The sequence below is a fragment of the Kryptolebias marmoratus genome, linkage group LG20, assembly GCF_001649575.2.
Source record: "Kryptolebias marmoratus isolate JLee-2015 linkage group LG20, ASM164957v2, whole genome shotgun sequence".
Lineage (NCBI taxonomy): Eukaryota > Metazoa > Chordata > Actinopteri > Cyprinodontiformes > Rivulidae > Kryptolebias > Kryptolebias marmoratus.
Window position 1 is genome coordinate 15,597,382 of NC_051449.1, and position 21,542 is coordinate 15,618,923.

Genomic DNA, 21,542 nt, shown 5'->3' on the forward strand with positions numbered 1-21,542 from the left:
TGGACAGGTTCATACTCCGCTCATTAGATCAAACTGTGTCCCTTGATGGGTGATAACTCAGCACTGTCTCCAGGCTGACACAGCTTCACGATGACAAGAAAGGGTGGTGACCAAAGGAAGGAGCAACAAAGAGGCAGAAAGATGGAAACATGGAAGTGGAAAGGAAGGATTAAAAATAACACTCCTTTAAAGAAAGCATATCGCCGGCTGCCTTGATTGCCAAAGTTTTAAACAAAGATCTCGCATGATCTGTTAGAAGTCAGAGTATGTGTTGGGGATGACTCTCAGCTACTACTACACCTAATGTTAGCTCAATATCTGTGAAACAGACTGAGTTATAGCTATTATGTTTGTTATGGTCTATTAGCTGTGGTGGTCGTTGACTCTACAAGTTCTGAGATTTTCTTTAAAATCTGTCCAGTGGTTCATAAGATGGTTTGCTTAGATGACAGACAAACAAAAACACACTCAGGCAACTACATAGGTTAAAACATCCAATCAATCCTTATGGTTGTTATTTGAATAGAATTTGAATTTGAGGAGCTTATCTGTATGTTATGAAGCGATGCTAAAGTCAAAAATTAGATACAGATAATTATCAGGCCGATAATAAAATAACATTTCCTCTTAGTTTCTGCTTTTCTAAATTTATCCAAAGCGCCAAAGATGTCTCCCATGCCGTACACTGATGAAAATAGCATTAATTAATCAAACAAATTAAGCCTTTGTGATAAGGGGAAATAGCTCATTAAAACAAAATGATAGAAAATCAGTCATTTTCACAACATTTAATCAGAAGACAAACACGGATGCATGGACTCCCTCACACCTCCAGTCAATTTAGAATCCGTAAATAAATGATACGTATATATTTTTGGACACTGAAAAGAGAATACACAGAGAATAAACATCCAAAGGCATAAAGGGTACATACACAGACTACAGAGAAAAAACAACCTTCTCTCTGAGGGGAGGCTGTGTTAACCAACACATTAAACTCTTTGGATTTTTGAGGCTGCAGGAGAACAAGCTGCCCATCAAGTTGATGTTTTGTATCTGGGGAAATTAAAATGTGTGGAATGAGGGTTAAATCAAATTTGACAAAAGGCCAAATTTCGATGGCTAGACAGCTTGGTCACAGCATCTCTCCAGCCGCAGATATTATGGGATGTTATCAGTCTGCAGTGGGCAGAGCACTGAACCGGTGACGGGGTCACGGGCAGCTAAGCTCACCGGTTCACACGGGGATCCAAAGCTGGTCTGTGTTTGTCGATCAAACAGACGACATACTGAAAGTGACCTTTGACACATAACACTAATCTAAACCCTTTCATCGAGACCTGATGGCGGGGGCTTGTTTCAGCAGGATAATGTGCCCTGCTTTGCTAAAAAAAATCTGTCTGTCGAACACAACGCCAAGTTTGAGGTGTTCTCTGGGCCGTCAGAGGATCAAGATCTCATTTCAATCAAGCATTCGAGGGGTAGGTTGGACAAAAGGTCCAAACTTTTGAAGCCCTGATGCTCAACTTGAAGGACATAAAGCAGTGGTCTCCAATCCTGGTCCGCTATCCATGTTTCCCTGCTCTTCAGCAGGTCTTCGAGTTCTGCAGAAGCCTGTTAATGACTCAGTCATTCAAATCAGGTGTGTCAAAGCAGAGAAACACCTAAAACATGCAGGATAGCCGCCCTCCAGGACCAGGATTGGACACCCCTGACATAAAGCTTCTCCTACTAACAAATGAGTTCCTGATACAACAGCACCCTCACAGGTCTAATGGAGTCCATGCCTCAGGGGGTCAGGGCTGGTTTTTTGCAGGATAAGTTAGATTTACTAAATATTAAGCAGGTGGTTACATTGCTCTGAGGGATCATTGCACATCACGAATCACGCAGTAACACTTACAGATTGGTAAAAACAAGTGTGAACTCAACAGAATATAAACACACCATGCCTTGTTAGCATAAATGGCCCCCTTCTGCTTTAAGTTTGAACAAATCCCTCACTAAGAACTATGATAATCCATGTCTGTGTCAACAGGGCTTTTGAGTTTGAGCTACTTTACTCTTCAGCCTAGACAACTTTCTTTCCCACTCCATCCTTGGCTCTCAGCTTCTTCAAGTCTTCTTTTTCTCTCTTTTTCCCCCAGTATCGCTTCATTCTTAGCCTCCCAGTTCAACTCAACATTGTTCATTCTTACACAGCACCTACTCTGTTTCTGTGCGCAACCTGTACAGTTCATGCTAATGTACTCTGAAATTAATATTTAACAATAATAATAGACTTTCTTGTTGGGTTATGAGGAGAAATCAGGGGAAATTATGCAAACAGCTTCCAATTACATGAGATCAGCAAAAGGAAAAAAGAAAAGTTGCTTTTAGGTTTCTGTGTATTGTTTAGGTTATCTTGTGCAAAAATTTGTTGTTTCCCTTTTACTTTTGCACCAACTTGAATTTATCCTACTCATTTGGGTGTGGAAAGTGAGCCAAAAGGTGTTCAGTTGGTTGCATTACGCAACTCACCACTAGAGGTCACTAAAACCCTCACACTGGACCTTTAAAGAGACCGAAGAGGTAGGGCTTACTCACTGAGGTGCATCTACCCTGTCAGTTCTCTAAACAATTAATATCAGCATGTTTCACAACAACTTTCACACCACTTTACATTTTTTAATGACTCTGCCTTCAGACATTTAATATTTGACCTTAATCTTTGGATATTAAGTCACCCTTGTTACTAAAACTAAGTTTTAATAACTCATACTTTGATATCGGACTCACAAGAAAAACAGTCTATTCATTAACTCAGCTGCATGGTGTTTTCTGAAGCTTTGGAAAACCTGAAACTAAAAATGAAAACTAAACCAGTCAATGACCAATGAATTAAATACTGGCAGTATGAAAGATGCAGTTTCAATTGATATTTCCTAAAAGGAAACAAAAAGTGGCATTGAGTTGAACTGTGGGTACTGTAGGTATTTCAAGTCCTACAAGCGACCTCAACAGTATTTAGGAACCTGTTGCTTCAGTTGTGATCTTTTAGTTGTTCTTTTTAAATTTAGTTTGGCTTTAAAACTTTTTACCACCGAATGAAATAACCGTCAAACTGAGGCCAGAGTTTATTGGCTGAAATTCAAGCCTCATGAGGCCAAAATGTCTGGACGGGTGATTTTATTTTGTCTAAATGCCCATCAGCCATCTGGCTCATGGCTCTTGCACATCATGTGAAGGGCCACACGGAGTGCACCGTCACATTAAGAAGTCTCCACAGCAGCTGATTGTCACATTTTTGCATCTTTGCATACACGCTGGAGGCAACTCACCGCTCTTGGTGTCCTTTCCGTCCAGCAAGGGTCTGTAGTCAGTTTTGGAGACCGACTCTCCCACCTTGTCGTCGTAAGACTCTTTCTCCAGAGACGCCACGAAGTCTCTCTTCAGCAGGGCCTCAGCTGGGGCCCCACCTCCACCCCCACCCAGAGCATCTCGCAGGCTCAGGTCCATACTCCTATCGCTGAAGAGAAAAGGGACACGATTACTTTTATTAGTCTTTGCCCACCCCACTAATGTGCCAAGGTAGCAATTCTTGCTCGTTTGAAACCACTTCACACCTCTCTAAAAGCCTGTCGACTCAGATGAGCCCGCCTCACAAATTTCTTGGACAATCTGCAGATGCAGCCATCATGAAAAAAAAAAGGGCCGGTGAAGAGAAGAAACAAATATGTTCTGAGCTTAGTGTTTTCTTCTTTCGTTCCTTCTCATCTTTCTTTGTTCTACAAGTCAACAAGAAGTGAAGAAAGAACCAAAAAATACACAAAATGATGATATAACTTATTGCCTATAATATCATCCTGAATTGTGAACTACAATTATAAACTTATTTAGTCATGATGTAAATAAATCTGCTTTAGGTCACCAAAACAACGCACCGCAAAGACAGGAAGTCCAGTAATTTCATCAATGTTTAGACAGAGCATGACAAAAACTTGGCTTGACATGGAGGATACAAAACGCTTCCTGTGTCAAAGAGCTGACAAAAACAAGTATGATATATACAGACCGAGGTAATTAACTAAAGCCAAAGATGTGGTAACAAGGAAACTGAAACCTTGGATGAAGGAAGCAAAAAGTGAAACTAACTGAAGACAAAATAAACAAAATAAATCACAGAAAAGAACAATAAAACACAAACTCAAACTTCATTACTAGGTTATTATCTGTAAAACTGAGTTATTGCCATTTTTGTGTTTTGTTTATGTATGACATTTATGAGTGAAGAAAGATGGAGGAAAGGGAGTGAATCAGTAGGTGTGGAGGATTAGTAAGGAGGAAGTGAGGTCAGCTATGAAGACGATGAAGAGAAGGAAGAAAGATGCACCTGCAGAGGTATAAAGATGTCTAGGAGAGGAAGCAGGGGACGTTGTAATCAGTTTGTTTCACTCAGTCATACTGAGTGACAGGATGCCTGAGGAAGGGGGAATTAGTGGTACCGATTTTGAAGCACAAGGGGAATGTGCAAGGTGTAATAACTAAAGAAGGATAACGCTGGCGAGCTGTGAAAAATACGAAAAGGAGGTGCTAAAGCCAGGTTAAGAAGTGAGGCGACGATCACTATGGTTTCATACCAGGAAAGAGCACTATAAATAAGACGTTTGCTTTGAGAGTGTTATTGGAGAAGCACAGAGAAGGTCAGAAGGAGTTGCTCTGTGTCTCTGCAGATCCAGAGAAAGCAGATGATAGGGTGCCAAGAGAGGAACTGTGCGACTGTACGGGGAAGTCAGGTGTGGAGGAGTACATGTGGGTAGTGAAGGACATGTATGAGGACAGTGAGACAGTGGTGAGGGTCAAGGTGGGGGTAGAATTACAACAGGGGTGATACACAGGATGGTCCCCATGGAGCATGATGTTTGCAGATGACACTGTAGCACTGTAGTGAGAATAGGGAGCAGGTGGAAGAGAGTCTGGGGAGGTGGAGGTATGCTCTGAAAGAAGAGGAATGAAAGTTTGAATAAGGAAGACAGAATACAGGTGTGTGACTGAGAAGGAGACAGGTGGAACAGTGAAGGAGGAGGATGAGTTTAAGCATCTGGGGTCGATTATTCAAAGAGATGGGCACAAGAGTGGTGAAGAAGAGAGCGCAGGCAGGGTGGAGTGGATGGAGATGAGTGTTAGGGATGATTTATGACAGAAAGACAGCTGTGAGAGTGAAAGGGAAGATTTATAAGATGGTAGTGAGACCTACTACGAAGTATGGTTTGGATTTGATGCCACTGACAAAAAAGACAGGAGGCAGAGCAGGAAGTGGCAGAGACGAATATGTTAAGATTTCCATTGGAAGTGACCAAAATAGACAGGATTAGAAACGTATCAAAGGGACAGTTTAGGTTGAGTGGTTTGATAGGCCGGGATGGTTTGGACCTGTGCAAAGGAGGGACAAAGAATGTTGACTATGGAGCTGCCAGTGAGAAGGAAAAGAGGAAGACCGCAGAGAAGGTTAATGGTTGCGGTGTGGGAGGATATGCAGAGGGTTGGTGTGACAGAGGAGGATGTTGGAAATAAGGTGAGGTGGATGGAGGCAGATAATCCACTGTGGTGACCCCTACAGGGAGCAGCCAAAAGAAGAAGAATCTGGTCTGTCTATCACCAAAGGATTCATACAGTTAAGACAAAATAAATGTGAATGGATGTACTGCATGTTACGAACACTGCTGTCTACAGATACTAATGCAAAAAGTTCAACTGCAGCCTCGAGTCTTGCCCTGTTTGACTTATCAGATGTTTGGGAAAAGAGCTGCGCTACGAATAAAACAAGATAAAAATATAATCTCCTTCCAACGCAGTTTAACATACCTCTAACCAGCAACCACAAAACACACACTGCATCCCAACACTCGTGACCCCTCTGGAAACTCATCTTTCTTTCTGTCCTCTCTGCTTCTGTTTATCCCTCAATCTGCACTCCCGGCAAACAAGCTGTCATTGTCTTGCAAACGTAACACACACAGAAACACACACACACACACACACTTGGTGGCCAGCAGCCAGCATGAGGACATACAGCAGAGTGTTAGCAGGCCTCCAGCAGAACTGTGGGCCATTGTTTCGCAGAAAGGACCAGCGGACACCTCACAAGACTTCCACTCTCACTTTGGATTTCAACCTTTTTAACCAAACTGCTTTCTCTTGTTTGTCTCCGCCACCTAATTCCACGATTTCTTTATCTTTGGTTCCTAAAAACACACAGGTTTCCGCAAGAATTATAACCACGGCAAACTCAAATCTAATCTAGTTTATAATCCCACACAGTCTTTTCCTCTCCATCATGAACACCCATGCAGGATTTACTCTGTATTGTTCCAATATTAAATGGAGCCCATCCTAAAAGCTGCCTCTTAATCTCTGTTGCTCTTTTATTGTGTTATGCTGCATTATTTAGCACTTAATTGGAGGAGTGTTATGGAGGAGAATATTCAGTGACCTGGAGTTGGGGTTTATCTTTTTTTTTACTCCACAAATACCTCCTGTCAGTTCTCATAACAGCATTTTACTCTACAAATCAATATCTTTTTATGAACAACTCATAAATAGTTGTGCGCAATATAACAGGGTTTGCTTAACCTCAGAGTTTATTCATAAAACTTGGCTTAAAGCAGCTTTTTTGGTCTATTTGAGAAATCTGTTTCAATTTGCAACCCTGTTTCAACAAACAGATCATTTTGTTTTGCGTTTATAATGTCTGGTAAAGCTGTTCGTCCACCAGCTACTCAGCATCATCCAAACAGAATAGTAACTAGCTGCTTAAAGCGTCGGCGTATTCACTTCCCAAAGAATCCAGAAAATTCTCCCGGTGTGCGAGCTAAAAGGAGATTTTCACCTGAATTTGTCAGGATATGGAAAGAGAAAAAAAAGAAAAAGACTAAAAGTGGATTATGACAGTCTGCTGGGGTTGAAATGTCAGTGTTTTGTTGTGATTGTGCCATAAAACCTTCTTCAGGCAGGCCTCACCATTTTCTGCAGAACTTAGTTGAAAGTGGTGATAATACTTGAAACAACACTGACAAAATCATTCAAAATAAAACTTTCTTACGCGTGTTTTTTTTTTGGTTTTTAAACTGAGTGTTTTGGTTATTTTTTTATAAAAAGGAAGAAAAGTCTTAAACTGGACAGAGCCCATAAAGTTTTGATTTGAAGATGCAGCTGATTGAGAAAAAAAACTAATCAGTTTGATACATCAGGCCTGGTTTGCATTGATTGAGATTGAGCCTGCATGATTGTCTTGTGTGTCTCTGTGATGAACTGGGGGACTTGTCCAGGCTGTCTCACTCGTTGACAGCTGGGACAGGCTTTTACAGCCACACACACACACACACACCTCCCACCACGCTTTGTAATTACTTACATAAGAGCGTCACACAGGTGTAATGTGTTGCATCTGTAGGTAAGTAAAACGCTCTGTGTGTATCTGTGTGTATGAGACCCACACACACACACACACACACACACCGGAAGAAAGACAGGAGACGAAGACAATCGCTATGACAGGAGGTTCTTGGGTGAAACCTTTCATGCAACTGAAAGATTAAAAAAACAACGTGTTTCTCCCCATAATCCTCCGATCCAGGATTCACCAGTGAACTCTTCCAAAACCCATCAGCCACATAATCGTTTCATCCTCCACAACAATGTTTATGTGACTGTGCAAATAAAGACCAAACACGTTGCTGAACCATCATCGTTACGTCACAGATTTGGTGGATTGAGTAACTGTGAATGGGGTAAATGACTTTTTATTATTCGTCCGCTAAACATTTGTTTAAAAAAAATATACCATTTAGCGTATGAAAATGTTTTAGCATGACAACTTAAGCAAAAAATTAAAATAGCAAAGACTGAGAACTGTTTCATTTTTTTATCACCCGCTGCCAGGAAAGGCAGGTGATCATGTAACTGCCTGTGTGTGTGTGTTAGTCTGTGAGCAAAATATCTCATGACCCACTGGAAAAACTGTTAAAGACAGTCAGACAGTAACCATTGGACGTACATCCACAACTGATTCGGAGTAAGCCTGATTCAAGATGGCCGCCACTGCGAATTACTGTAGCATGGCTACATTTTAGTTCTTTTTACAGATACTGAGCTAAAGTTAGGTGTGGTAGTAGCAGAAACCTGTTCTCAAAATCTACTCCCCGCCCAAATGGATCCTATCAGATCTTTGATCAAACTCTGGCGTGCAGGGCAGCGGGTGATATGCATTCCTTCAAAGAACGCTACTTTTATTTGTGAAAGTTTCAATTTAACCCCCTATAAGCATTCAAATCAATTTAAACAAGACAGTCTATAGCTATGTGCCAATTAAACTAAAACTTAAGTTACAACCGTTGTTTCTGAACATGTTCCTGACAGACGGAGACATGCTCAGCAGCTGTCTCTTTAAACGCCCGAAAGCACCAAGTTTCTCGTGAAGATCAAAGGTACGTCGCCGTCCGCAGGTGTTAGTTGCATGACTGCGGTCCAGCTGTCTGCTGACTATCAGTCAGAACGTCTTTTGGCAGAAACGTTAAGGTCGACTCTGCCTTCCTGTTCGACTAGTTTAGCTTAAACTTGGCACGTAGACTTAGATGCCATAAAACCACGATCGCAGAAACACCCAATGTGGAGACTTTGGATAACCTAATCTGAATGAGGTCAAATATATTAATACAGACTTCCCACGTGGAAAGCCACGATAGAATCGAGGAATCGATAGAATCACCCAACATTCTTACTTCGTGCTAAAACCGAACGTGTTGTCTCCACACTGAGAAGAGGCAGTGGTGCCTTTATTTCCTGTTTGTGGCGATCACGTTTACACAGGGAGCTCGCAGCCTCGAGTCCTGCCCAGCAGAGACGCACATCTTTTTCTGCCGCATCATTTTGCCTCTGTCCGCGGCCAGGAGTTCATTGAAGGACACCGAGGGGACAGCAGTGCTGTTGGCCAGCCTACTGAACAAAATCCTACACTCCTCCAGAGAAAAAAGCAAAAACAAAACAGGAAACCAGACAGTGAGTGGGACTGAGTCTGGATGTGACGCAGAGGCTGCTTTTACTCTTACCGTCAGCAGAAGCAAACCTAATGTTAGGTGGGTAATTTTACTTCTACCAGTGCTGCTGTATCTGTTTTTTTCCCACTTTTTCTGCTCGAAATTAAACAGATATATAAATGGAGGTTTGGACAGCTATAACAAATTAACACTACGTAGAATAAAACAGTTCCATACATTTATTATTCGCTACAAGACTGAAATGTTATTTATAACGAGCGGACTTGGCATCTGTGCCTAGGACAGATAAAACACTCTTTGTTTATTACCTTTCCACAGAACCCCCACTTCAAAAAAACTTAAACTATCCCTTTAAGGTGTTGGCCAGCATTTATATTTATAGGTCTGAGAGCTTCAGAAGACAAATTACTATCCTCAGTCACTCAAGAGCTCCCAGTCTAAACAGCTAAATCCTCCAGTTTTGTCTGTTTTGTTGTTAAAAAAAAACTTTCTGCAACAAAAACATCCCCCTGATGTCAGAGAAACTGTGTGATAAACGCAAAAATATCTAACCAATTTAAAAACAAAGGGAAGATAAAAATAAAACTCCCCACTCTGTTTGCAACTTGTGACGGTTTCAGCTTCACCAAGTTTACCAGGTTAACAAAATCCTGTCCCGACTGCCCGGCCAGTTGCCATGGTGACTCAGCAGCTCCTGTGTGTCTCTGTGTTGATGGGCCCGACACACCCACACACACACATGCACAGCGTGTTTGATTAGCAGTGGTTTAAATTAGTGCTGACAACACACTGTGTCAGCCCCATCCGCGCACACCAACATGTAAACACACATCCGCCGCCGAAGAGCAAGGCGCAGACAGTCAGCACATTAACCCACCCAATCACCGACTGCACAAACCTGTCCAAAGTGGCTGTTTGATCCGTCTGCACTCAGCGCTCAGTAACACACTCATACAGCGTGTGGTTCCGTTTCAGATGTTAACAGGGATGCCGTGCTCGGGCTGGGAGTCCAGATTCCCAGCAGGCAAAAGCTCCCCGAGTTCAATATACGTCGGATATTTTCCCAAAACATAAATCAAGAGACGTTACGAGCCAGCAAACACGTCTCTCCCTTGGTTCAGGACGTGTATGAAATATTGATCAGATCTATGATGACAGATGAGGCGCTCTCTCTACAGCAAGCCCATGCAGATTTTAAGTGAGGGTTATTAATAGCAAAGATAGCATGATCTATTTTTAATTAGACCGTCTTTCGTTTGGAAATACGGCACATTCCACGTGGTCAAACATGGTCCGCTCGGCTCGTCTTAGAAGAGCGTAAGTACTTCACGTTTTACTCGAGAACAGCAGAGGATAAACTCCAGGTTCAGGTTTAAATGCAGGACGTCCGCTGCACAGAGGGAATGTGTTTTTAAAAGTGTTTTAAAGAGGCTGATGGAGGGGACATCTCCTGCGCGCCCCTGCTTCGCTTCTGTGCCGTCTGATGTCAGGTCTGATCTCACTCTCTGCGCTGCGATCAGCAGGAGAGCATGACCTTTATTTCGGTGTTTTCGCTCGACGTCTAACATACGAGTCAGGCTGCTCGAACTGTTTGCAAAATATCAGGCAGAGTCTAAAACTGCGGCTATCTTAGTCGCTAAAAGAGGCAAAATGGCCATAAAAGAGATCCACGTCCACATATTACTGTGGGAAGATTTAAGGTACTTGATATATACATATAAGAAAAAAGAAATCTAGTATTACCCGAGCTACGTGATACGGACACACTGCAAAGGTCTGGCCCAATTTGAACCTTGTATTGGTAATCTGACCTGATCTTTTGCAACCTTGAGCACGAAACTTTCAGCAATTTCCCTTCTATCACTCCCAGTTAGTTCAAATAGCATCCCTGTTCATTAATTTACCTCTTGGCCTGTCCGATGCCAGGTTTCAGCAGCTATTCATAGCTTACACAGGCGCAGCTAGATCAACAGTAATGGCGTGACAAAGCACTAAAACCTTATTTGAAGACAACAGTGACTCATATTGTGAGAAATAATGGGGATTATCAGTTCAGAAGAGAACTAAGTTGCCCACTGGTGAGTGTGTTAAAGCATGTAAATATTCATTTATAGGCTTAACTCAGTGGTCCACAGCTTTATAAGACATATCAGCCTTTAATTCTGTCTAAAATGCAAACATTTTTATGAATTTTAAGGTCAGCTGACTGTGACTTTGAATCATTTTGATTCAAACAGTTTTTCAGTTTCTAGGTGTGCGACAATTACAATTACTGTCTTTACGTTTTCAAACCAAATTCATCCAGTGGTTCATGAGATATTTTGGTAGCAGACGAACGCACCCAAAAACCTAACCATGGCGCCTTCGCCTTTGGACAGCAGGCGACAACTGTGAGGCTTTATGGCTGCAGAGAGACACAAACTGTGATGGCATTAGCATCAGCTGGTATAAACACTCATTTGTTTTAAAGGGTCAACCGTCCAGGGAGGAGCAACGCTGTACCAGTTGTGACAACCTATGCTTGCCCGTGCAGCTCGTCCTCCAATAATCCACTCACAGAGAACGGCTGGACAATTCCAGTTGCATCGTATGCTGCGCAGCTAAGCCCGAACCTGCGGTAATCTGGCTGCTTCTCGTTCCAGGAACAGCTCTGCTGAAATTGGGAATTCATCAAAAGGTTTTTGTCAATGCCTGGGCACAGAGATCTCTGTGAGTGAAGGATTCACAGGTCTAACATGGGCTTTTTGTTTACTTTTAACCCCCCAAAAAAGATTATCATTGTATCCACACACGAAGTCAAACTAGGTCCAAATAAATAAAAATAACTGTTTAGCAAACATACATCATCATCCTGCATGCAGAAAGGCTTTTAAACAAACCTTTATGACTGACAAATTAAAGTTTTAGGATGATTTTCGATGAGTTTCTTACAAATCTATTCTCTTTTGTGAGATATTTTGGTACCACAACAGACAAGTGAACATTATCGCTCACCTTTCATGGCAGCGAATGAAAATAAATGCAAGAATTTAGGATTCGTCTTCATCTGAGGTGACAAAAAAACAACTAATAATAGACAATGCATGGCCAATGTTATGCTCCAAGGTCAAATAATGAATTTAAATCCCTGTTGCTAATTATACACAATGTTTTGGAGGATTGTCAAGAGTGACCGGTGCAAAACGTTGTCCCATGGTTTCATCAGGCCGCCCAACTTTCACACACTTTAGAATTGAAAAAAAAGAATACGTCGCTGTATTGTTTTTTTATGATTAGCATCAATGTGCATGAAACTGTATTAACGTTTCAATCAAACTGTGACAACAATCGCAATAGTTCAGACTTTACCAGAAGCCTATTATACTGCACATACCGAGCTTTATTGTGAACTAATCTTTAGTTCCATGTTATAATCTTTTGCATTTCCATCTGTCCCGTTTCTCTTCCATGAGGATTTAAATATATATATATACATATTTTCTCAAACTTAATCGGGTTCACTCGGTGCTCCACACGGGCTTCTCACCATTACAGGAAACAATGGTGCAAGACTGCAGAGTCATATCAGAGTATTATATGAGCAGAAACACCAAGAGATCACGCTTCGGTTTGACCTCAGGGTGCAGCACAAATTTATGTTGGACAAACCACTATTAAGGCTTTCAGATTGCCCAGGGGCATTGCACCATCGTTCGGTCGTATTTCCACCAGCCTGACTCTGTCTGGATGACTCGTGAATTTAATGGAGAACTGAAAATCTTTCTTATATTACCAGCTGCTTCTCCCTGACTTTATGTTGGTCTGTAAAACGACTGAGTCATGGCCGAATGGAGGAAAAACAACCTTCGGCTGGCAAATAAGACGCTAAATTCTTCTATATATATAAATAAATATGTATAGACTCATCTTGAATGCTCTGTGTTTACCATCAGAAGCAACTCTGGGTTCAATGTTTTGCCCAAGGACATTTCAGCTAATGGGCGGGCTGCTGACTGAATCTCCAGCTTTGTGATCGTTTGACAATCCTTTCTACCACCTGAGCAATAGCTACCCAATGGACTGTAAATATTGACTCTGCCTGGTTGAATAACTGCTGACTTCCTGCCTGTTCGGCTGCTCTAATCTGTGAGGGATTGCAAATAATCCCCCGAATCCCTAAAGCAGAAATGATGGCATCACAGTGACCACAAATTGCAAGATCTCCGATATTTTGTCTGGCCGGCAGCTTCTGGTTTCAGACACCATCGGTCTGTCTTTTTGACGTCTTTCCTCACTACACAAGGACAGTAAAGATTTGGGTGGTTTTCCGGCGCCTTTTCAAGTCCCCACGTATCAGCAAACTGCCTCTAAAACTGAATCCATTCTTGCACTCAGAGCTACAAGCACTGTGTCCGAACACTGACTAATAAATGACAGGACAAAAACGTTCCAGTGTAGCTGCTCTCACTATCCAGTTTTTTGACAGTTTTAGACTATTTCCCACTAAAAGATCGTGGCCATCATCAGTAGAAACTCATTCCAGACCAGAGTGCACTTGTCACTTTAAAATGACACAGATTTCTGACTTCATCAAACAAATCACGGTTCCAGTTATTGATTAATAGTCAAAACAACATGCACAGCCAAGGAATACAGTTTTGCAAGCCGTGCAAACGATGATAAGGCGTGATTTTTTTTAAAAACTGGTCATTCAAAATGTGACTGCATGACTTGCTGGTGGCTTGTCCTCAAACAGTCAGAATTCATAGATACTGCAGCAAAAAAAATGGCTATTTTCTTTTTCTCCTCACAGCCCAGTACCTTAAACTGAGACTTTTAGACACTTCATTGTGCATCTTCACCGTCAGCTGTTGACTTTCATGAGATAGAAGGCACTGTAGGATTGTCCACACAGTGGAGACCACTTCCTGTTGGCAGGACAACCCAACAGGCTGTGGTTAAGGTGATAGACTGGTCATCGGTTGGAAGTTCAAAGTATTTGTACTGAACCTGGTATTCCCAGTGCATTTACCTGTGTGTATCTGAGCATGCACGGGTGTAGGAGTGTATGCCAGAGAGAGCAGCTGCAGACTAAAACACCACTCTGTGTTTTAGTGCAGTATTGCATGCCTTTGCAGTTATTTTTTTACTAAAGTTTCCTAATATCGCACAAAAAGCAACTGAGGTTCAACCCATCGGTTCACGTCAGCTATCCTTCATTACTGAGTTTATTTGTACCACATGAGCGCTAACATCTGGTTATATTTCAGTCTAAACATGTATAAGATGGCAGTTATATCATTATAGATCCAAAAATATCATCTCTGTCACGTTTACCAAGCGTCCCTCAGCCATATTGTACATTTATGGAACTGAGGGAGAACAGCTGCTCTAAAAAGAACATTGCACTTTCTTCCAAACTCTCAAAGAGGAAAGTAAAGTAAGGAGTTTTCAGCTGACTGCATTTTTATAATGTCTGTGTATAGATGTAGGGCTCTAGGAAATAGTAACTCAAAGTAAAAAAATGCAGCTGTAAATTCACAAATGTGTACTAAAAGAGGTGAGTACCCACAAAACAACCTTCAAATATTTCTTGAGGTAGCATCTCTCTCAGTTGTGACTGATGGAGGCTAGATGGCAACTTAAAATAAGGACAATTTTCTGCTGCAGTCCCACCAACTTTTGAGTATTTGCGACCGAATGTGGCTGTGTTTTAAAAAAAAAAATCATGGTCATTTTTGCGTGCACGGTTTGTTAAACTGTATTCTAGGCCGTACTTATTTTGTTGCCCACCTCCACCCACACTGTGCCGCCTCGGCTCGCTTTGGAAGCACCGTGGCAGCTGCCCTTATGTCTATGATTTAATCTACTGGGGGAAGACTTTTGAAGTGAAAACAGTCAGATTGAAACCCGTTATTATTTATCAGTGTGGGGTCTTTTAGAGCCGGACATTCAGGGCTGTAGTCTCGGATGAGAGCTCCAGTGCAGGTCTCAAAATGTAGCTCCAGTGCTTTAAAATTGACAAAATAATGAATTGAGATGGATTCAAATTTCCCGCTACACCTTAGCAACTATTTTGAGAGAAAAGTTGTTACAGTTTTTTTTTCTTAGCATGTTCAAAATGATAGCAACAAGGCTCTGAGCCTCTCAGCTCACGCAAGGAAACTGAGAACCCCCACAAACATTTTGAGGCCTTTTGGAGACTTCGTAGCAAATGCTGTTTGCCAAGTAGTCTCCAATAGTCGCAACCAAGTGAGATAGTACCTTAAGGTAGTACTTGAAGTGGGAAACAAAAGTGCTGGTACTCTAACTGCACCTGCAACGCTCCAATGCACCCCCATCCCGTCAGCCCCCTTGCCCAACCTGCTGCCATTCATTAAACACAATAATACCAACAATTAGAAAAATACTAACTATTCCACGCTGTCATATTCAACTACTTTGAAAGACAATACGCACAGCTAACTCGCCTTAGGAAACACAAAAACGACTAGAATTCATTCAGTTTTACAGATATTGATCTAAAATTAATGTTGTAGTAGATGAGAGCCACTCACAGCACATATTCTGAGCCTGACATCCAGCAGTATTACACGATTTATTTTAATAGGTCTGTCCTACTAAAATGGCTACAACTCCATCTTTTTTCAACATGAGATGATCTTAGTCCGATGTGGCATGAAAGGCGGCAGAAGTTATGTATTTCTTCGAGGAGTGGTAGATGTTTAAGGGTCTATATGATTCCCTAACAAACCCACAGACTGAACCAAAGCAGCATTTATTATTTACTTCATATGTTTCCATTCAACATCTGAACCCAAATCCAACTATTGTGCTTCATTTAAAGTCATGTGCAAATAAATATTACATTAAAAAAAGAGGAAAAACAACTCCAGTCTCAAAAATGTCACAGTAAACACTATTAAATTGACCTTTACGTCACCGGTGTGTTCTCAGTATATATTATATATTGTACAGGACACAAAGCAGCAGAGAGATCTGCATTCGAAGTGTGGCTCTTTACGGTGTGAGTGAACCCACTTCCACCTATATATCACAGCCAGTTTCACATTAGACTGATATTCTGATCCTGATATTCATGCAGGAAGTCCCCATCAGGCTAAAACGGGTGCTACAGCTAGCTGCTACAGCTGTGTTTTGTGCTTGTAAATAACCATATATTCAGAATTTGATGGATGTGCAAAAGTCAATGAAACAGTGTTTGCATAAACTACTATCATTTATTTGAAGGTTGGAGTTGTTTAAACCATCAATCTGGTTTGAATTAAACTTTATTCTTCTAAACTGAGGCAGTTTGAAAACTACCAACAACTGTAAGATACTATTATTATTATTATTATTACTATTATTGATCATAACCTTTCAGCAGAACCTCACCTCAAAATGGAAGATATTTTCAAAGGTTGGACTAAGAAGAAGCCTCATTTCTCACTAGTTTTTACTACATTATAAACATTACTTGCTTTCGTATATTACTCAGTTAAACAGAAAACTGTAAATAAAATCATTGGGGCTAAACCTGAGAAAAATATAAATAAACATTATGTGGTTGTTTGGTGTGACATACAGCAGCTATAGATCCAGAAAAAAAAAAAATGAATAAAAACACTATTTGAAAACTAGATCACATTTTCTGTGAACATACAGTGTGAACGCTGACTGCTGAAATGAGCTAAATAAGCTGAAACTTTGGGAAAGCTAAAAGCCGAAACACTAGCATATAGCTAAAAGATGCAAAATGCTAACTAAACCTAAAACTAGCACAGGCTAGTTGAAAGTTAAAGTATAGACTAGATATAAGCCAAATGTTGTAAAATGTGGTAAAAGACCAAAAGTAACAATATGTTAAAGCTAAAAGTAGCAGAACACTAGCTAAGAGCTAAAAGAAGACAAAACCAAACCCTGTATGCTGAAGTAGATTAGGAAGAGAACAACATTTTTGAAGGAACTGAAGTGATCCCAGTGCATTTGTGTGGCAGAAAGCATTTGTAAATAACATAAACAATTCTGAAAAAATACAAAAGTTACAAAAACCAAAAAAGTCATAGCACCCATCTCCTGCCTGAGCTGAATGCTTTCATATACAAACGGCTAAAATAGCACAGACTGTGCAGATTTACAGTTGTTAGATTGCAAAAAAATGCAGAGAAAAATGAAAAGAAAACAAGTATGATTGTCTCAACCCCAGAGTAGCATGTCAGACTGACACCTAAGACGAGGCCCCAGACACCATGCAGTCTGTACCTCCTTTTTTACAAAATGGTGCAGCCGGCCACGTGTCCGGCTTCAGTTCTTTTACTCCGGGTTGCATCATGTGGAGTCAGAACGGCGCTGCCAGGGTTGCACATTGGAACGTATAGACGGCGATGGCGTTCCCTCAAACCGGACAACCACTCGCACGTTTACGCCGCTCTGTTTGCCCCCATGGTATTATTCCTCCACAGTGTTCGTGCTGGAGGGGGGGGTCAGTCTATTCATTAATGAGTCTACAGTGGATTTGTTATCATCGAACACAGACTGTTGACTTTCTCATGTCAAACACACAGAGGACAGAAGACAGAAACAGCCAGAGAGGGTGTGTGTGTGTGTGTGTGTTTGGGGGGGGGCAAGATTCAACAATGTGTCCTAATCCACACAGAGAATACAGTGTGTGTCTGCAGCTGTGTGTCTATGTGTGTCTATGCGTGTGTGTGTGTGTGTAGAGTGAGAATGGGGGTATTACTGTATAATGGCCAGCTTACTCTCTAGATCAGGCTCTTCCTATAACTACTGTGCTATATATATAAATAATTGGGGTTTAGTGCTATATACAGAGTCCAACAGGAAACATTATAAAGCAACCATAATTAATTATCCAAAGCTCAATGTGGTCCCATGCAGGAATAACAGATAAACTGAGAGAATTATGACATGCATTAACAGAGGAAGGATGATTTTTAACCTAAAATCTGTGTTTTACTTCTGTAGGGAGGGATGTACCATCCTGACTGCGGCACCACCATAACAAAGAGACACGAATCCATGGACCTCTGCATGAGACACAGACCCCCCCTACCCCCCTCCTCCTCCTCCTCCTTCTCCTCCACCACCTCCTCCTCCTCCTCACACGCCCACTATCTTCTTACAATATGAGGAGAACAACAAATGTCTGAACACCACATAACGAGCTAAATATAGGCCCGTGTTTATAATGCCAGTGCATCGCGAGACCTAAATCACGCTCCGTCCGCCGCACCGAACGGCATCCTTCGTTTACAAAGGCACGAGACGGGATGGCGCAGCGCAGCGCGAGAGCACGGGGGGAGGAAAAAAAGAAGAAAACATCCGATAGTCACGCGATGACACGTCTCAAATCGAAATTAAATCGTAAAAACGAGCCACTCACCGTTCGTATGGGTCCCTTTCTCTCGCTTCGTGTGTACGTATCGGCGTGCGTGCGTGTGTGTGGGACAAGTGTGTGATGGGGGGCGGGTGGGTGTGGGGGGAGAGAGAGCGGAAAATCTCTCCACCTTTCGCTGCTTCCACAGAGCAGTCTGGTGCCAGGAGCGCGGACACGCCCCTTTTCGAAGCGGCTCGGCCAATCGGGAGGCGGGGAAGCGACAAGAACGGGAGTCCTCTCTGAATCTGCGGGCAGCAGAGGCCGCCGGTGCGTTCGCGTAACCTCCGTCAAAACCAGGACGGGGTGGAAAAGGCGTGAAACATAACAGGAGCCCAAGACATGTAAGCTAAAGTCAGACAATAAAGTATCCTAAAAGTTTAAGGGAACTAAAAAACCACGAGAAGAGATGGAAAAAAATTAAAATGAAATATAATAAGATAAATGGATTATTACTGTACAAACGTTCAGTAAACTACTCTTTGTACAAGAACCTAAAAGGGATAGTCTGGTCATTTTTAAAGTGATGTTCTGTGAAATACTTAACACCTTATCAGTTTTTAAAATGATCTTTACAGGCTTATAAAGCAAGTCCTCAACAAGACATATCGGAGTGACAGCAAACATTGAACCACATTTGCGTGACATTGTTTGTTTAGTTTGTCACTGTTTTCTAAACCAAATACACAGTATCAATACAGACAGATGAACTGTCTCTGCCTTCTGTTCTAAAATGAAGTAAAAATGTTTGTTTTTTTTTGTTTTTATGACTGCTGCCATGTTGTGTTTTTGGAGCCAGAGTCTACGCACTAGGTTAGTAGGGCTGTACCCTCGACATGAAAGCCCCTAACAGGCTGTAACACTGTCAGTCATATTGTGACATCACATTTTTCTTTAAGACTTGAATAACTAATTGAGTTTAAGTCAGGAAGATGTCCTATTTCTTTACATGGAGGGGGAAATTACACTGCAGCCAACCCAGTAAGGAGTGCTCATCCTTTGTGGCTTCAATTTCCTGCTTCCATTCCTGTCTCTAGTTATAATTTATTGATGCAACTACATGGTCTCTGCTCAGTGCACACACATTCTGTACATCCCCGTAATAACACGGACTTTAATCGGTTGAGAAAATAATGACAAACGGTGTCATGCAAAAGTGCAGAGGTTTAATAGCAAACGTAGCATTTTTTGGTCACTTGCTTTATAAGCCTGGAAGAAGACTTTTGCCTCTTTCTCCATACTTAGTATTCTATGACTGATGTCTCGACTGATAAGATGCTAAATATTGACAACTATTTGCGATATCATCACTTTAAAAATGACCAAACCCTCCATTGAAGATGGTGCTGAAATCATCTGAGTGCACGAGTCGTCACACGCTGACCACATTCGGCCACAAGGGGCGACTGGTCACTGACCCGGGCTGAGCGCAGCGTCTTCTATCTTTGATCATGCTCTAAATGAAAGGAAGTGGGGAATAGAAGTTGTGGGCAAGTTTGGGTCATGGGATTAAAAAGTGGCTCCAGACCAACATTTATTACTTTAAAATAATAATTAAAAAAGAACTACAAGTGAACAATAAAAAGTCCTCTAAAAGCAGAACTGTTGTTGTGCAGTTCAGGGGATGTTCTTTCAGCTGAAAGGGTAAATGTATCCCGATCAAATGAAACCACGTAGCTCTCCACTCCAGCCAGTTTGATTCTTCATGCAGTGACGCCTGGATCGTTGTCTCTCTGACTGGAGGACCGGCTGGCTGCTGTGGAGGCAGAGGTTTCTATAAGATTATCAGGGATTATGGCTCCCATTTGATTTGGGTTTTATCTATAATCTCTGAAAAAGTCCCATACTGTGTACAGTAAACAAGCACTAAAGCAGACTCCTGTCTCTGTGTTTGCACCCATTGTGGTGTTATCCCCCTCAGACCGACGACCCTCGGCTGTATCCGACCTGTAATCTTCTCACAGGTTCTTGTTTTATCTGAATATGGCTTGTCAGATTTTGGGATTAACCCTTCTGCTCTCGATTGGCCTAAATAAAATGAACTTCTCAGATTTATATAAAAAAACCTCTAAAACTAAACTAAGCGGGAGTCTTCCTGACACCTGCTGAATCCGCCCCAGGCGATGGCTGTGTGGCTGCGTCGGTTCCTTTTCACTGAAAGACTGCGTCACAGTCTGTCCTCTTCCTCTGTTCCCTCCTTCCCTCCTAGTCTGGTAGAGATTATGTAATGTTCCTGGCAGCCCCAGTGATGTCTCTTTATCTCTCTTTTCCTTTTCCCCATCATCAGCATCTCCGTTTCTGTCAAATCAACACTCATTCTGCCACCCAATCTACTTTTGCTGTATCATTCCCGTCTCAGGTTATAACCTCCCGAAATCATCTCCCATCCAACCGTCCAGACTTAAAGCAGCATATTTGCTTCACAGCTCAAGTCTTACACACTTTGATGGTTGTACCAACATTTAAAACAAAAAAAACACACTTTTTTTAGACCTGACTGCTTCGTCAATAATGAAGTAACCGGAGTTCAAAGAACAGATAACCAACATGGTGGCTGTCACTATTAATGAGATCCAGAGTTGTTTTTGTGTGTGAAAATGGGAACAGGAGGATAATCGGTTCAAAACTTCATCAATTAAAGCAGGGATGACAAATTCAGTAACACAAGGGGGCCAAAATCTTAGCCAAGGGCCAATCCTAATCAATATTTCTTGAAAAAATACATAAATTAACCTTTGTTTTAGACGTAATATGTCAAATAATTCATACAGAAATATCAAATACCTTTTCCCAGTTAGATATTAGATAGAATTTAGAACAAAAATACTTTAATGAACAAGGAAAAGTAGGCCGAATTTAAAAAGCATTTCTTGTTCCTTACTCTACCATCAGCTTTGAAACGTTTTCTTAGTAAAACATGTTGTTACTGGCCAATAAAACAGCTAAAAACACATCAACAAAAATCCGATCACACAGGTACCATTCAACTTTGAAACAAGAAAAAAATACAAAACAAAAAGAAAAAGACATTAAAGCAGACTTGCTGTTACTCTAATGCACATTAACTCATCGTTTCTGGGCTACAGGTTTACCAACAAGAGTTTGATCGGCCTAATTAGATGTTATCTGTT

General features: G+C 41.5%; 1 protein-coding gene across 5 annotated transcripts in view; it reads right to left on the reverse strand.

The window, feature by feature from the left end:
* map4l (microtubule associated protein 4 like) overlaps positions 1–18,552 on the reverse strand; it is an 87,904-nt gene extending 69,352 nt beyond the window's left edge. For all 5 annotated transcript variants that reach the window (XM_017420832.3, XM_017420831.3, XM_017420830.3 and 2 more), the window contains exons 1-2: positions 18,421–18,552; positions 3,321–3,508 (exon numbers count right to left, since the gene is read on the reverse strand). In XM_017420832.3, the coding sequence (XP_017276321.1) occupies positions 3,321–3,498 (178 nt within the window). In that variant the 5' untranslated portion in view covers positions 3,499–3,508; positions 18,421–18,552. The remainder of the gene's footprint in view (positions 1–3,320; positions 3,509–18,420) is intronic.
* Between the last annotated feature and the right edge of the window lie 2,990 nt (positions 18,553–21,542).